At 37.4% G+C, this 17,494-nt stretch overlaps 2 protein-coding genes across 2 annotated transcripts; one reads left to right on the top strand and one right to left on the bottom strand.

Annotated features, from left to right (window-relative positions):
- Window positions 1–10: 10 nt before the first annotated feature.
- si:ch211-243a20.4 (uncharacterized) lies at window positions 11–5,611 on the bottom strand. Its single transcript, XM_058379966.1, has 6 exons — window positions 5,403–5,611; window positions 3,157–3,420; window positions 2,637–2,749; window positions 1,847–1,951; window positions 1,209–1,301; window positions 11–225 (listed from the first exon to the last, which is right to left on the bottom strand). Exons 1-6 carry the CDS (start codon window positions 5,464–5,466, stop codon window positions 163–165), a joined length of 702 nt encoding a protein of 233 aa, XP_058235949.1. The 5' UTR covers window positions 5,467–5,611; the 3' UTR covers window positions 11–162.
- A 2,884-nt stretch (window positions 5,612–8,495) lies between these two features.
- si:ch211-243a20.3 (uncharacterized protein LOC100151507 homolog) lies at window positions 8,496–17,195 on the top strand. The gene is made up of 4 exons (XM_058379934.1): window positions 8,496–8,755; window positions 11,736–11,873; window positions 14,711–14,840; window positions 16,383–17,195. Exons 2-4 carry the CDS (start codon window positions 11,750–11,752, stop codon window positions 16,693–16,695), a joined length of 567 nt encoding a protein of 188 aa, XP_058235917.1. The 5' UTR covers window positions 8,496–8,755; window positions 11,736–11,749; the 3' UTR covers window positions 16,696–17,195.
- Window positions 17,196–17,494: the final 299 nt, after the last annotated feature.

Raw genomic sequence — 17,494 nt, 5'->3', positions numbered from 1 at the left:
GCAAAAGGTCTCTGTAGAGTTTACACATTTTTTTTTTATTGCCAACTTTTTGTTTGTTTATGCAAAAAGCAATAGACAACTGTACAGGTGAAAGATTAGCATACTTATAGAGTTTATACATCATTTAAAAATATGTCTTCTGTATGTGCAAATAGTATTTAATCACAGGTTTTCATAAACAGACTCGAATATCCCCTCCTCTACTGGCTTGGAAGTCTTGGAAACCTGAAAAAGAAATAATGCAGATATTTCAGAAAAAAAGATTTCAAACCATGAAACAGAATACAGAAATAATTTTAAATCAGTTTAGATATTTGAGTTGTTATATTTGCCGTATATGGATTATTTACAATAAGGGAAAATGTTTATATCATATTCTGAAGAAACTACCTTTTTTGTCTCTTTGGTCAAAATTGACTGATTTAAGTTTTGGTTCATTTAGGACATATTTTAACACGTCTAGCATATCTCTAATGGCAGCTTTAAAAGGATAATTCATTGTTTATTTACAGCAAATTTCCTTGAAAACAAAACAAATCTTCTTCAAATTCACCATCATCACATTGTAATGTTGTGAGATCCGAGTAGAGTCAGTACAGATGACTACACCATCGAATTCATAAGCAATCATTTCTAAAATGGAATAATAAAATTAAAAAAGGTGACATTTAATAATCTATTACTTTGAGTAACACAGGATTAAAATAAAGAAGAAAAAAAACCACTTCATCTCTGTCTACATCAACCTCCACTTCAGAACTACATCACTTTCTAAAATTAAAATGACAAACACAGTGCATTAAGGACAATCTGTGAATACCAAGTAGGATATAATAGAAGACGTTCCATAAAAGCACCATTTAATGCACATAAATCCATCAGTGCACAATTTTAATAAAGGCTTTGGGATATTTCATGCATCCATTTAAATCCCTTCCTCTCTTCACTTATTGCATTTTAAGATGCAATTAACCCAAACCATACTGCTGAAGATGTTTAAATGTGTAAGTTTCTTACAGAAGTGCATCTTAATGTGTGAAAAATCAAGCTTCCTGTTCGTTGCTGGCCAGACCCCTCAGTATGATGTCACACGAATTAAGTCATATTATTTCTATCGGGCACTTTCACTGAAACAGACTTTCACTGTCCCGAACTGTCCTGAATTCACTTCCGCTCGAATATGATCCTGACTTTAGATTCGATCCTACCTTTTTCTTTGACGTTTGGCTCTCTGTGCTTGCTGTCTTGGCTTCGTCCACATTCAGCACATCATAAACGGAGACAGTGTTGTGTTGAAGTGCCTGGAATAATGAGCGAGAACGACATGCCTTATTCACATGCATGTATAATGTAAGATGTAATGTAATGTTATTGTTACAATGCTTTCAATGGAAATCTTTGAGGTGTTTTTTCCCCCCTTCATTTGTCTTTCTGCAAGTGTACTTTCCAATCAGAAAGGATTCAATAAGAACCATTAATTATCCAATAAACACAAAAAACATTTCTGTCTATTTTAAAATCTAGAGACAACTGAAACATTGAGCAATTCTGTACATATATTTCTGGTGTGCTGAGGCATTTAAAAGCGAAAACGGGCCACTCAGCAAAATAAAAATTCAGATGCCGGGGTCAGCAGTTCCTGTTTCATGAAGCACAAAAAGGCAACTGAGAATAAGTCCGTGTCTATTTGTGGTTTCGTATATTCAGCCGGTGTGCTCTGAATTGTGGCATTGAATATGACATGTTGATCACATTTTCTATTAAATCTGATAGTAATTAAAGTGCGTATTTGGGTTGGTCCGAACTGAGCAGTTGAAATGAATAGTCAAAGATCAGACAGGCTCACCGTGTACACAGATTCAGACATGGCTCCTTCTACTGTCGCAACTGTATTCCTCTTTCTTTTTTTGGCTTTCACTTTATCTCCATCTCCTTCAGATGGTGAATGATTCTACAAGAAATATTGCAGTTTAGAAGTATGACACTGTTTCAGGGAACTGTAGTAGAGTGTATATATATAGTATATACCGTACAGTAGCTTATGTGATATGGTTGTGTTGAATAATTTGGAGTCAAGTATTCAAATGAATGCAGTAATGAGAAGGTGAGTGGGACGTTGCTACTCCTTTTCAGTGGTCAGAAAATTCAGAGAATTAGGACAGGATCTTTATACTAGTTTTTTTTTTTTTAGTTTGTCTATGCTAAATCATACACAAACTTGTTGTTTAACACAGTCAAACATAACTTTTCGGTTTTTTCTACAGGAAAGATGGGGGAGAGAGGAAGTTGGGATTTTGTGGTTTCTCTCTAAAACGTTTCATTAATTTGGAAAGTTTATAGCTGTGATATCAGGAACGAACCCAAAGCCCCACAACATTGAACGTAACTATATCATTCATTAATATACAAAATGTTCTAACAGTAATGAAACACTAACTCTGAGATCCATCACAACGTCCTGTCTTTGATTACTTTATATAACAAAGGGTTTTAATAATCGATGGTGTTCTACGTTTAGGGGCCAATGCACTAAAGATTTGCTTGTGAGGGTTATGCTATTATTTCAATAGTGTGCCTTTTTAGTGTGACTTTAAAGAGGAGTAACATGCTCAGTAGTTTCTGTATGTCAATATCACCTTGTACCACTTGTAGATATAAACTGATCCAATGACGCTGAGAAGCAGCAGAATGCTGATGACAACCAGCAAATGGATGGCAAACATCATAGTATTTGGCTGAAAACCGCTCTCTGAGAAAGAGAGAAAGGCAGACAGACAAACAAACAAAGTGGTTTCCAGGATGTTGTGAGACTGATCTTCAACGTCAGAAGCTTTCGTGTTGCTCAAGAGTCAGTGGCAATGAAGCAGCTCAGAAAATAGAAAAGATGAAAAGATGCAGCCGAAACCTAAACATACTTATTCCTTTCAAAAGTAATGAATAAACCCAGCCTCCATGTTTGATTTGATATATTTTGCATGCTCTACACACACCTTTGCTCATGGAACGCAAGCTTCAGTAACAACTTTTGACCTCTTAAGAGCAATTCTGTGTGAATTTTTACACAGCGCTTAATAACTGAAGCCAAAACTTATGGCAATGACATTATCAATATGGACATGAGGTCAGATGATTTCACAACCTCTCGGGTTTACTCACCTCGTACAAGGACAACCCAGTATTGCTTCTCATTCATGTACTCGAAGTAGTATTCTCCGGAGCATGAGCTGTTATGCATGATGATATTTGCTGACATACGTATTAAAGAGTTAGCTTTATCAATGGATTGTTCCCATACTTGATGGCTGTTATGAAAACACCTAATCCTGCCCTCGGTGCTATTATCTGGCATGATTTCAAGCCTGTGGATGACTGCTTCTCCTGCCAGTGCCACGCAGGTTCGGTTCTTGAGAAGAAGTTTGGCTGAAAGAGAAAGAAAGAGAAAGAAGAGATCCAATGATATGGTGTTTGGAAGAAGCCTCAGGTTTTCTAAAAAATGCTAGAGATAAGAAGGATCTGTTGAACAGATTTACAGGGGTTCCTAATAAAATGGTCAGTGAGTGAACACAGTATGTGGTGGCCTGGTAAAAAAAAAACCCTTCACTGGTAAAATTCTGACATTATCATTATTATTATCATTATCATTATATGATGTTTTATAACCCAGGTTTATCACCTGAGGTAAATTTGATGTCCCGAGTTTTATCATCATCATCATCATCATCATCACTCTCGGCTTCTCTAAGCATTGTTTGCTCTTAGTTTTGTTCTAGAAATAATTGCTGACTGCAGTAATTCAATGAGTCCCGTGTGTTCTGTTTCTATTTTTACTACATTTTAATCATTACGACGTTATCCGCTGTCGTCTCTGAAGCACAAGGGATGGTATGTATGAATTGCGGATAATTTGACAGCTGGTGTTTACAGTAGATCGTCTAAAAATGGAATTTAATTAAGCGTCTGTCAGGAAGTCAATGGAAGCACTGTTACCTGCAGTTATGCAGCTAAAAGATCTCAAAACATATTTTTGAAAAAACAAAACAAAACAAAAAACACGCATTTTCATCACTTTGGACTGTTTAACCGATCAAACAGACCTCCATACAAAGAGGAAACTCTCTGAACTGTCTGAAGAAGAGTGTGTGGCTGCATGAGGATGGTGAAATGTTGTGTTGCCCCGTGCGTGTTTCCTTCCACACTCAAGCTGGCTAAAGAATGAAACTATAGTAGCTGATTCAGAATATTTAGGGTTTGATATTTCTGTATACACTGTGCAGCTGATGTCTGTCTGACTCAGAATATTCAACGTAGCCCTTTTAAGGATTTTGATGTAGTCATTATACTAAACTCTATGCTGGTTGGTGGTGCTCTGTGTGCACTACTGTATTATAGTGTATCACATCGTAGTGTTTTGTGCTGTCTTGGAGTGTCAAGTCAAGTCAAGTCAAGTCAAAGAAGCTTTATTGTCACTTCAACCATATATAGCTGATGCAGTACACGGTGAAATGAAACAACGTTCCTCCTAGACCAGAGGTGCTACACACAACAAAAACAAGTGACGTAGAGCTAAACTGTTTTGTACTATCTTCTGTCTTGCACTGTTTGCACACAGACACTTTATGTGCAACTGGGTTAGTCCTTAGTTCTGTGTTGTTTTATGTAGCTCTGCATTTTACATAGCACCATGGTACTGGAGGAACGTCGTTTCATTTCACTGTGTACTACACCAGATTTATATGGTTAAAATCTGATTTAATACATAGTTTCTCAATCAATTTGACATCTAAACTGTTATCTATTTGGTTATGCGCTAGAATGGGGTGTCCGGTCTTATCAACTTGATTGGTATGAAAACCTTCACCCACACCGGGCCTTCGTGGATGAGATTGGACATCCCTGATCTAGAACGTTATCCGTTTTGAAAACTGTACAGAAATAGTACAGAGCTAATAAGTGGACTTATTGTGTTTGCTGTTTGGTAAGGACTAATGTTTTTTGTAATGGTTATAAACTGTAATTCTGCAATACAAAACTGTAACGCTAAAGTATTATTTGGAGTTAATTTGGAGCTTAGGGCAAAAAATATCATGAAAACTGCACAACACAAGCTATTTGATGGCAAAAGCTGAGGATAATAATCACTCTGTACAAATATTAACCTCCAATCAGCTCCTTGCTACAATGGTAACAGTGATGTCAGCCATTATTATAGCAGAACTGTATAATATCTGTATAATATAAAATATGACACAGTTCCGTGTAATACAAATCTATAATATCTGAAAAAGGTGAGTGATTTATACACTTTTATTATGATCATCATATTGCCCAGCTCTGATACAATCCCAAAATTACCAACCTGTCACTGACAGAATAACTGATAGGAGAAAAGACAACACACATACCTTCACTCTTATAACAGCAACACAACAGAACAATCCAGAACACTCCAAACTGTGCTGTAAGCATCTTGCCCCTGCTACTGTATTATTATTATTTTTACTATGTGTAAGAAATATCTGAAATGCCTAATCTCAGACTGCTTGTCAAACACTTAATCTGAGTTGTGATCAGTCTCTAATCCGTGCAATGTCAGTAAAGGCATGACTGTAACATTTACAGGAAGTTGTGCCATAACGCTTCAAATGCTGAGCCTTACTCAGTCCAGAATTCCCCACATGTCCACACACTGACCCTCTAAAACCTACAGCTTAAGTACCTGAAGCCAAACATCAAGCAATAAGACATTTATTACAAACTTTTTTTTTTAGCCTTGAGACTTTATTTTCTTAATCTCCCTCGGAAATAAGTTCCTCTTTTTTTTTCGGTCTTATTGATACAAGGCCACGTGACTGATTTTTGGAGCATTAATATTGGAAACTATAGAGTTTATTGTAAATATGCAGATGCATGATGACACAATAAGCTTCCTGCTTATGTCTTATAACCTCCGATATATTTGCCGTAATAGTCAAGCGTTAGATGTAAAACAATATATATTTATATATATATATATATATATATATAAGAAATATGTACCGAATTCAACCACTAGGTGGCACCAGTACATTAACGAAGAAATATACACTATATTGCCAAAAGTTTTGGGACACCCCTCCAAATCATTGAGTTCAGGGGTTGGGCTTGGTTCCTTAGTTCCAGTAAAAGGAACTCTTAATGCTTCAGCTTCATACCAAGACATTTTGGACAATTCCATGCTCCCAACTTTGTGGGAACAGTTTGGGGATGACCCCTTCCTGTTCCAACATGACTGTATACCAGTGCACAAAGCAAGGTCCATAAAGACATGGATGAGGGAGTTCGGTGTGGAGGAACTTGACTGTTCTTGTAGAGTGGAGACTGTGAGCCAGACCTTCTCGTCCTCACAAATGCGCTTCTAGAGGAATGGTCAAAAAATCTCATAAACACACTCCTAAACCTTGTGGAAAGCCTTCCCAGATGAGTTGAAGCTGTTATAGCTGCAAAGAGTGACCTCCATATTACATTCATGTGCATGTAAAAGTAGATGTCCCAAAACTTTTGGCAATATTGTATATTTTGTCGTACAAGAGTCCTAAAAGCACAGGCAGGGGGGCAAGAATAAAAATTAAAAAAAAGTAGCACATAGAGAACTAGCTTTTTATTACCCCAATATGCACTATTTAAGGATTTTGGCTTAACGGATTTAAGGATTTGATGATTTTTCTATAACAGCATGTCCCAAAGATTTTAATTCCTCTTATAATGCAATTCCCCAGTGATTACAGTTTAACTGATGTTTAACTGTGTACAGTTTAAGCTTAATGTTATTGGAACATCTGTTAGTTAAATTGCTAGATAAAATTTTATCACTAAAATAAAACAGTCATTGTTTCATCTCTCTCTCTCTCTCTCTCTCTCTCTCTCTCTCTCTCTCGCTTTCTTATTATGAAATTAATTAATTATTTTTATTATTCTTTTTTTAATGCAGCTTGTCAGGTTAATGGGAAAATGCGAAGTTATTTGTCCGGTTATTTGTATCAGAGGCTTCGATTTACTTTACAACTTTACCTTTGATAGTTACAAATTCAAAAGTATTTGACAAAGGAGACTCCTTCCAAAAAATGCTAAGTAAAAGTCTTTATAGAAAACCATTTATGCGGAAAATTCACCAAACAAACCCTTATATTTGTTTCCACTAAAGAAACGATCGATAAGATCACTGGAGCATTAATATAATTTACGCTAATGGCTTGTCTGGCAGCCAGAACAACTGCTGTTATAGAAAATTAATCAACACCTTTTAACCAATAAGAATTGAGCATTAAATGATGCTGTGGTATTAATGTATTGTCTTGGTCCAAAACTATCAGGAAAATATGATGTTCCTGAGTTAAAATACATACAAACTCTTAGTTATTGTAAATTTCTCATCTATAATATTAGTTTTCATTTAACAAGTACACTTTGTCTTCTATCATAACTACATTTTAAGTGAAATTCATTCAGTACAGTGGAACTTCTTGAAATTTATGTGTTAAATATATAAGTTACAGGTAAGATAAGAGTTTAGCTTGAACAATACTGGAGTATCCCTTTAATGTCAGTAGGTTACTGTCCCTATTTCTGCTCATTGGTTGTAAATATACTTTAAATCTGATTAATTTCACATCAGCCTGCGACGTAGAACTGTAATCTTCTATTTCCTCTCATTTAGAGAGAATTTATTGATGCAATCTGACTTCCAAAATGGTAATAAGGTAAGAAATGAGGAGACGGCTGTTCTTTCTGCTTTTTACAAGAAAGTAATGATTTCTATTACAGCTATTTTAGGACCTTGATATTCTAAAATCACATTGAGCTTGTTACAACAAGGTATTAGACACACATGCATTTGTTATCAGGCACTTTGGCTAACTTTCTATTGCCTGAGAGTGCATTGAAGAGTAAGGAAAAGGAATCCAGAGTGATGAATGCGTCGTGCTTAACAAGAAACAGCTGAGCATGCGCAGTGCAGAGCAGACGGAAAGTAGCAAAGAAGCCAAGACTGATCTCATAAATTCAGTGAAAACACATCAGAGAGAGAGAGAGAGAGAGAGAGAGAGAGAGAGACCAAAAGAGAAATAACATCTGGATGTCAGGGACTAAAAAAATATTTCCAGTTTCATAACTTCTGTTTTTTGAATCTCTTCATCAATCTCTAATACATACAGTGTTTCACTGCGAAATTATATTTGATTATATAAGACTTATAATCTAATTAAATAACGTTATATGATCTAAAAATCTAATCTAGATGTAAACTACTGTACTGTATTATAGTAATTCTTCATAATTGTTTTTATAGACTTTAATACTTATATAAACTTTTAATTATATAATTGCTATAGGTTTGACTGCATACTTTGCCAGCCTGTCTGTTTGCTGGAGTGTGTGTGTGTGTGTGTTGGGGAGAGCAAAAAAACTGTAAAAATTTCCCATCTGGACACAGCTGGACAAAAGGAGAGGGAGAGAGAGAGAGAGAGAGAGAGAGAGAGAGAGATGAAGAGTACTGAATACTCTTTCTGTCCTGTCCCATATAAAAACAAGTAGGACAGTGCTCTACCTAAAATCGCATTACTGCTGCTTACAAAAGAGGGAGGAGAACAAACAAGAGATAGACAAAGGGAAAAAGGAAAGCAGGAGAGAGAATCAGTGGACAGAAGGTGAAAAGAAAAACAGATCGTCCCACAGCAGGTGTAAAAGAGACATCAGAAGAATATCATCACCCTCTAAAAGCGTAAGTGTAACGTTTTTCTATATTGCTATCTTACTAATGTTTACGCAAGTTCCTTCTTCAAACATTACATGAGACGTTCTTGACGTACTTCTGGCTCTGTTTTGTCAAACTCTTTAATCTGCATGGCACGATCTCCTTAGTAATGTTTGGCATCAGGCTGCTTGTGCATGTGTCCATCCGATGAGTCCCCTGGGAAAGATGATAGCTCCTCTAGTTCAGGAGCAGAGTCTATAAGACATCTGTTTTGCCCGTTGTAGTATTGCAGCTCAAAGTTTATAGCACCAGCGCTTGGAAAAGGTCCTTGGTTTTTACTTTAAGCTGTTCTGCTCAAACTTTTCTTAAACGTGGAATTCATAATGTTTTTATATCAGTGCTGTAATATTTGTGGATGTTCTTACATCTGGCAAAGTAAGAAAACATCAGAGGAGAAACTTTGAAAACAATCTATGTGGTCAAGACTCACCGGTTAATCATGTTGCCTGTTAATTCATAAAAATCCATTTCTAGGTTTGCATTCAGATGTTCTATTCTCAGCAGCGAGATTCTGCAAACTTCGGCCCAGAACCTGGCAGAGGGATGGTATTCATTTACTACTAATGTTTTCACCTTTGCGTCCTCAAATGGTATTTCATCGGGAGGAATGAATTTATATTTGTTATATGATGTAAACCAAACCCTATGTACAAAAGAATTGTTGCAATTACTAGCCTTAGTTGCAATTTAGCTCTAATTTCGGAATTGTTCTTTGTTGACTTTAGGCTTTTCCCTCCCACTGTTTTTATTTCAGCCCACTCAAACTGCATCAGAACCTCACTCCTGGCTTTAATTTCCACGCAAACCCTTTTGATAATCCCAGGTCAAACTTGTTTCCTTTTAAAATCAGTCATCAAATTCAATCCCGACAGCAAAAGTCCAAAGTTACGTCAATATTTATGTGAGGGAGTTAAAATTTACTTTCAGGTATATTATTGCATATTATTCATGCCTCCAAGGTTGCCAGATTGTTGTTTTGTTTTAAATGTAGAAGTGCTTAGATGGGGTTTTTCAATCAAACCTGCTCTGGAACACAAGCTGAGTAAGCTGATCGAACCCTCGTCTGCGCTATTGTTCATAATATTACTGTTCTCTTGAAATCCTTGAAATAAAATATGTCTCGGTTGAAGATGCATCCACTCGGATTCCCTCCAAGCTTTTTAAAAATGTATATTGTGCACTTCATCCTATTAATTCATTTATTAATTAATAAAGTGATATTTGAATATTAGCCTTGAATCGCATTCCATGGTTTTCAGGCACCATGACATATTATGGTTCCAGTAACCTGTTAGACAATGGCTGGACTTAATACCGCTCCTCTCTCACACGGATATCTCTCGAGCCGCAATAGCGTGCTTTTCTCAAACTCCATCCGTGTGCATACATCTCACTCTGCAGTTAAAGCTGTAGTTACATTTAAGGTCCAAACACCAGTGCATCTGATTTGGATATTAAATCTTCATTACATGCTTAACTCAACTCTGAACATGGCTTTTTGGCTCTAACTGATTCATTACTGTTAAATTACTGCATTAAAGTGCATGTGTGTGAGGGCCTATAAGAGTTTTTTTTTTTTTTTTTTACTCTACAAATGAGCGCAATTACACTACCAGCTGCTCACGCTCGTGAGACTCTCATGAATACCACCCCTGGAGTGAGAAAGCTGATCTTGGATCTTTCACTGAACACAAAATTACACATTCATCATGCAGAGATGGAGGAAACTGATTCTAGATCAGCTCTTTTACACTGTGATACAGTCTCCATATGGGCCCTTGTCTTTATAAGTCCTGGGACGGGGGCCATTTGGAGCGATACCATGGCACTGACTCACTTTGTTTCGGTTCCCAGTGGCAGTTACATTCCACCCTGATTACAGATTTATGTAATGTTTTACCCTTTACGCCCCACATCACTGATGTGATCAATACTGAGCACTTTATAGGCTTAACAAGTAGAAGGGTCTAGTATCATGCACTCGGTCAGTCCTTTGCAGGATCTCAACATCTGGGACTCCTGAACAAAGGGGACTTTTCTCTTGAATCTTCAATGAACTAATTACTTTCCATTCAACTAGAGCAGTCACAAGACCATCATTCCATTCTGCCTTGCTCTTGCTTTTCTCTTGTGCCTTGAAAACAGACGCTGTTTTTATCCATGCTTTTCAAAGTAACTAGAACAAAAAACACATTTTGAGTATCTGACACGTTGAGGTTTCTGTAAAGAACAGATGGTGGTCACATGACACCTACAGATTTACATTTTCACACTATTATTTCATCTTGATTGCTCTTTTCCCATCATGAATGGTGGATTTTTCTGTCACAAAATAAGGAAAAGATCAACTGGTTGATCTATTTACACCCTACTCCTAAAAATCCTTAGTAACCTGAATTATTTTTCAGTACACCGTCAGTGTGTCATGTGATGAAATGTTCTTCCTGTAGTAGATTTACAGTAGCATATGTTCAGTGTAATGCTCCCTCTACCATTTAACGATGATAGTTCTCGGATGCTTTCGGGAAACTGTTTGTTTATGCACCTTGTTGACAGTACAGAAGTTATAATTAGCTAATTAACAGTATGGGGTCACCAAAATATGAAACACCACAGTGATGAGTTACGAGTCGGGTCATCCCATCAGCACAAAATCCAGTCCTTTCCTCATTCACACTTTGAGTTGACAGTGAGTCTCTAGAGACAGTCTGCTCTGTGAAGCTTGCCATGCAGGTCAATGAAGTTGGCTTATTAGCTCTGCTATGCTTGCTTTTTATATCCTTCTGTGCATCTGTAATCGCTTTTCTTCTCCATGTCTCACTCTCTCTCTTGCTCTCTCTCCACCACCCGTGACCGTCCTGCCAACACTTGGACTGAGGTACTGGCAGGATGAAGGTGCAAATCTGTTTTCCGTTAAACTTTTGCAATCCCCCTCCTCTCTCTCCAGGCCTCTGAGCCGTCATGCCCATTCCCATGGCAACGAGGACAGTAATGATGCTGGCTGTCATCTTGAGGTTTTTGGCTTCGTCTCATGAAATGAGCAATGAGATGGAAGATTATGGCACCTGGAACTATAGAGAAGGAGGTAAACATTAAAAAAAAATAAAATAAAATATTGCATTTGGAAATGACTCAATAGGTTTTAGTCAGAATGAAAATGTCACTGATTTAATAGATGTAGCCTAAAGATTTTTGCCTAATTCATTGTCAGTAAACAACTTTGCAGTACAATTGCATCATGCTAGCCTGTTTCCTCATTCTTTACTGCACATAAGGGTTAAAAACAGTGTAATATGTCACTTCACATTCAGCACAATTTCTGCATGTACTAATGCATGTACTGTACACATGTAATTCTCTGGTATTGTCTGTGTATGTAATGTGTTGCACCATAGTGCTGAAGACATAATATTTCCTTTTATTTTACACATACAGATACAATATATTGCATGAATTGACCTTAGCTTAAATACAACCAGTGACACACGAGTCACTTCCTTTCCTCACTACACAATACACTATTACACAATATGTCATGTACTGTGCCGCACAGAACTGTCTCGAAGTTTGAAAGTCAATCCTTCAGGGCAGAAATGCTAATCGTGTTTTTACTGAGCAAGAATCAATACCAAATCAAATTACAATTACAAATGACCCATTTCCATACCATCTTACAATCAGATTTTAATTACAAATGACTTCGTGAAGTCTGCGCCGCACTTGGAGATGTGCAAGAGGTCAAGCAAGGACAGTCGTTTGTTCTAACACACACCCGGTTATACCCCGGTTAACAAGAACGATATCCTTGATGTAAAATAAGCGGCAGCCTCGGGCAAATTCTTCCCATTGTCAATTTTGGGTTTGAAGGTGCAAAAATTACAGATGAAATTGGTGTCTTATTTGTACATATGACAACCGCAATTAAGGTTCTAGCATTTTTAAAGCCTGGTTACCACAAAAAGTGACGACGAAAAAGGCACTGATTCACCAACTATCTAAAAGCTACTTGTGTGCAGAAATTGGATTTAATTATATATTTATTTAACTACACAGATCAGGCATAACATTATGAGCAGTGAGAGGTGAAGTGAGTAACACTGATGATCTCCTCATCATGGCACCTGTTAGTGGGTGGGATATATTAGGCAGCAGGTGAACATTTTGTCCTCAAAGTTGATGTGTTAGAAGCAGGAAAAATGGACAAGCGTAAGGATTTGAGCGAGTTTGATGAAGGGCCAAATTGTGATGGCTAGACCACTGGATCAGAGCATCTCCAAAACTGCAGCTCTTGTGGGGTGTTCCCGGTCTGCAGTGGTCAGTATCTATCAAAAGTGGTCCAAGGAAGGAACAGTGGTGAGCTGGCGACAGGGTCATGGACGGCCAAGGCTCATTGATGCACGTGGGGAGAGAAGGCTGGCCCGTGATGAGCTACTGTTGCTCAGATTACTGAAGAAGTTGATGCTGGTTCACCTTTAGGGATCTAGTGGATTCCATGTCTCGATGGGTCAGGGCTGTTTTGGCAGCAAAATGGGGACCAACACAATATTTGGCAGGTGGTCATAATGTTATGCCTGGTACAAATTTGACCTTATGATTTCTTAATATTTTGATTCCAGCTTTTATTAATTGTCTACAGACAGACAGGCTGCTCATATGTCCAACTCATCCAGCAATGATTCAGTGTATAATAATATCCTTTAATACAAAAGATATGGACAAATAATTTACACAATATTCCAAATATTATATTTACATTACAGACTATTTTCAGAATCCTCAGTACCCCAGTATTAAACCTTAACATGATGTTCACGACACACACAGGGTTTTCACTAGCCTTTTGTATGAAATCTCAGAAGTAATATCAAAAATTCCTGACCTAACTTTTGGTTCATTCAGGATGCAAAAGCCGGAGAAAAAGCACGTCAGAACACATTACCCCAGTCTTATTCGATTTAAACTGTCTCCACATTGATTACAGAGTCCTGCTGATGACATTTACATTCCCAAATGGTTTAGCTTCGGTGTGTCTTGTGATCTCTGATTAATGTAGTCCAGTTAGAGCACTTTGAGAGGAAAGCACTTGCAGACCCTAAATATATAATAGTATTTTTGAATACCTCCAATGCCGATACCTCCAATAGGCACGTGATTATTAATTAATAGCTTCCTGAGCTAAGGACATTGGTTTTAAGAAATTAATAACTAAAATTATAATTTTTCCTCCACACACTTGTGCTTTCTTATTGTTCAGCATGTAAACCTAGTGGAAAATATACTGAAATATTTTTACATTTATTTTTTATTTAAGCATAAAACATAACATCACTCACAAACAGGAAACAGGTGGCGTTAATAATGCATTAGCTAAAATAATATATTTATAATATTGCTTGCAGATTAAATTGTGATTATTGTGTGCTGAAGTAAACATTTAACCATTGCTTTTAAACCTCATTTACAGATTTTAATTTGTTCTTTCAGCAGAAAACAAATAATATAGGAAAGCATTTTCTACAGTGTTCCCATCCACACAATTAATTCTCTTAAAAAAATCCTAATTATCATATACGATCCAGAGGTTTAAATATGTTTCCATCTAAAATAAAGAAGTCTGTGGGCTGTGGAAGTTATTGAATTTATGATAACAACAGAAATCTAATGAATGTGTTTTCAATTAGATTTCTAAAGTAATAATAGCCCTCGTAGAAATCCAGCAGATATTATTTAGAATGTTATTGTACAGGACTGAGAGTTACATCGTGATCTGCTGCCAGTAACAACAGCAAACGCAGATGAACTCGAGGACACCAACTTAACGATCTCATTATCTGCCTGACCTCTGACTCGAGGTCGTATGGAGTCTCGCTCAACTCGTGAGCATTTAACTTTGTTACTTTTTTTCTCGTGTTGTCACCGTAGCGGAGAACGTGAACGTGGCTAATGTTCGGAGTGTGACGCGAGTGCTGGACGCTTGGGGCAAGCGCATCTTTAACGAGATCAAGACGCTGCTGCACTCCCAGCCCAATACTCTCCTGCCTGACTACTCAAGGTATCTCGCTGTGCTTGCACACCAACACATTACATTTTTCATTAAGGCATTACGACTCCCAGGAGTACTCTGACTACGTCTTGGATAAACAGGGGACCAGCGATTGGCCAATGCTGCATGTCTTGATAAATCAGTGGAGGTTATAATTGAGGATTCAGTGCATCCTCTGGGATGTTTAGTCTAGTAGCCTGAAGACTATGAGACTATACTACACGCTCACGAAAAGAAGATGGCACAATGGTTCTCTCATGGAAGCTTTTCTGTTCTACATTGAGCGATTAACTGAAACTGGTTTTCTACTCAAAGTGCATTAGCTAACAACCGGACTGAGGTCTTGACCGTTATTATTTTTGACCAAATTGTCTATGCACCATTGAAGGCAAACATTTACACATTTCCAAAGAACAACAATTTGTGCAATGTATATATTAAAACATTGTATGCTGTGTATATTGTACAATTCATAACTTTTACAAATGTCCCTATGTTTATAATTAGAATATTTAAATCATATTTTCACCATATTGCCATACAATGAATAGATATGATCTTTGTTTCAGGCCTCTGTTTATTGTTCTGTTTACCTTTTTTTTCCGGCTTGGAAGTAGCTCTCCCCTCAGCTGAAAAAAAAATCAGCTTGTATATGTATATAGTAACCATATTATTTATCAGATACCTCAGTAAATGTTGTTGCATCTTACCTAGACAGAAGAAGGTCTGTGAATGGAATTTTGTCCAAATCTTTTAAGCCTCCACAAAAACATGTATGTGTTTTCTTCTTTTCATTTTTTTGTGCAGTCGTTTATCTTAAGCCTATTATTTATCTCAGTGATTTAGGTTATTGTCATAAGAGTGTGGAATATAAGACTGAACCCACTTACGTCTCCTGAGATTTTAAGGGGTTAAATATTTTGCGCAAGCTTGAGTCACATGTACCAATGGAGCTGATCAAGTCTTGACTGCTGTGAGTTCTTATATGGCTGCATGTTAACAGGAAACAGTGATAATAAAAACAACAACCACAAATTTAAAGTCAGCTATTCGAAAGAAAATTGAAACTTGACCTGCCCTATAAATAGGACTATAAAACGAATCAACATTTGGCGTTTTTTTGACGTTGCTTATAACACGAAGTCTGAATCTTTGCAGATATAAGCTGCTTGTGTTTGGGAAGCTCGGATTTGCAGGTTGATATGAAGTCTTCATGTTGATGCTTTCAGCTTGCCTCAGAGTATCGATTTTTTTTTTCTGTATCTAAAACAAACCAGATCCTCAAACATCTCCACACACACACACACACACACCTGCTTCCTCATATAGACACATATGGTAACTTTTTTCTCTCTATAACACACATGCACTGTAACCCACATACTGCCCACACGCTCTCCTTGCTATAAAAAAGCACACACTCCCACAAACAATTTTAATCTCTCTCTCTCTCTCTCTCTCTCTCTATCTCTCTCTCTCACACACACACACACACACAAGCACACCCCCTTACTCTCACTCTCTCTAAAACTTTGTTCTTTGGCTTCACAGAGTACGTCCTCTCTCAGAGTCCCTCAACGATCTCTTCAGAGAAGTCTCCCACTTACAGAGGCGCATCACAGACCTCAACAATCGCCTAGCAACCTTGGAGCCTGTTCTCCGTCACCATGGCTACTACGAGGAAGACAAAAAGGCCACCGAAGGAGCCCCCCAGAGCCTAAAAGGTGTAGGCACGAGTCTGGCACAGTACCCACGCAAGTACAGGGTCCGAGTGGCCCAGCCCATGAACAGGAGCCGAACCAGGAGAGTGAGGCTGCACAAGGATGAAAACGGGAATGTCAAAGTCAGGGAGATAGACAGATAGATAGAAAGGAGAGACAGAGAAACACCATAGACAAAGATATACAAAGATTTTTTAAAAAGTTATTAATAATATGCAAATATATGTATGAAATATAATCAAGTAGATTGTCCGTGTTAAGTTGTCATTCTTTTATTAACCTCCTATAGTCAGTCACGTACATCGTATAAATTATACAGGAACATGTTCTCTCTGCAGGCTGCACGAGTGTAAGCTCAGATCTCAAAGGTCCAATCAGAGTTCTCTGGCAGAGGAAACTCTAAGCTGCTTTCACTGGACTGTAACTAACACCTCCAGCAAGGAAAACTTCGTCCATCCTGTTAACAGTCCCCTGGTGATTGAACTTTTTGACCAAGTTAAAGATTATTCTGAAAAACCTCAAAGAAAATGTTCTTTGTTTGTATATTGGTAAGTTTGTTTGGACTTTTGGGATGAGGACACAGGCTGACATACAAGTGCCTGAGCTTAAGCTGAATAAACCGCTTCTCAATAAACATATGCTGAAACTCTGGCTGGATGAGTGATCTTATTGTTTATCACATATTGTATTAATTACGTGGTACAAATTCATTCAAACACACACGCACACACACACACACACACACACACACACATATATACACACACACGCTTGTGAGTGAATCATTTGCTAGCAGAAACATTCAGTCTTTACATATATGAGCTTTAAAACATTTAACATATCATTTGAATTGAATTGAATGAAATGCTGTATACTAAATGGCTGAACATCTCTATTTAAAAGATTTATACACCACCAGGACACTCTGCTATCGTTTTACAT

This window comes from Hemibagrus wyckioides, linkage group LG26 (genome assembly GCF_019097595.1).
Source record: "Hemibagrus wyckioides isolate EC202008001 linkage group LG26, SWU_Hwy_1.0, whole genome shotgun sequence".
Lineage (NCBI taxonomy): Eukaryota > Metazoa > Chordata > Actinopteri > Siluriformes > Bagridae > Hemibagrus > Hemibagrus wyckioides.
This window is presented reverse-complemented; position numbering and strand designations above follow the sequence as displayed.

Excerpts from the sequence above, each read along its gene's own strand:
- si:ch211-243a20.4 (XM_058379966.1), bottom strand. The coding sequence starts at position 5,466 with ATGCTTACAGCACAGTTTGGAGTGTTCTGGATTGTTCTGTTGTGTTGC. Across the intron at positions 2,750-3,156 it reads CTGGGTTGTCCTTGTACGAG|AGAGCGGTTTTCAGCCAAAT; the intron begins GTGAGTAAACCC and ends TCTCTTTCTCAG. Across the intron at positions 226-1,208 it reads GCCAAACGTCAAAGAAAAAG|GTTTCCAAGACTTCCAAGCC; the intron begins GTAGGATCGAAT and ends TTTCTTTTTCAG.
- si:ch211-243a20.3 (XM_058379934.1), top strand. The coding sequence starts at position 11,750 with ATGCCCATTCCCATGGCAACGAGGACAGTAATGATGCTGGCTGTCATC. Across the intron at positions 11,874-14,710 it reads CTGGAACTATAGAGAAGGAG|CGGAGAACGTGAACGTGGCT; the intron begins GTAAACATTAAA and ends TTGTCACCGTAG. Across the intron at positions 14,841-16,382 it reads CTCCTGCCTGACTACTCAAG|AGTACGTCCTCTCTCAGAGT; the intron begins GTATCTCGCTGT and ends TTGGCTTCACAG.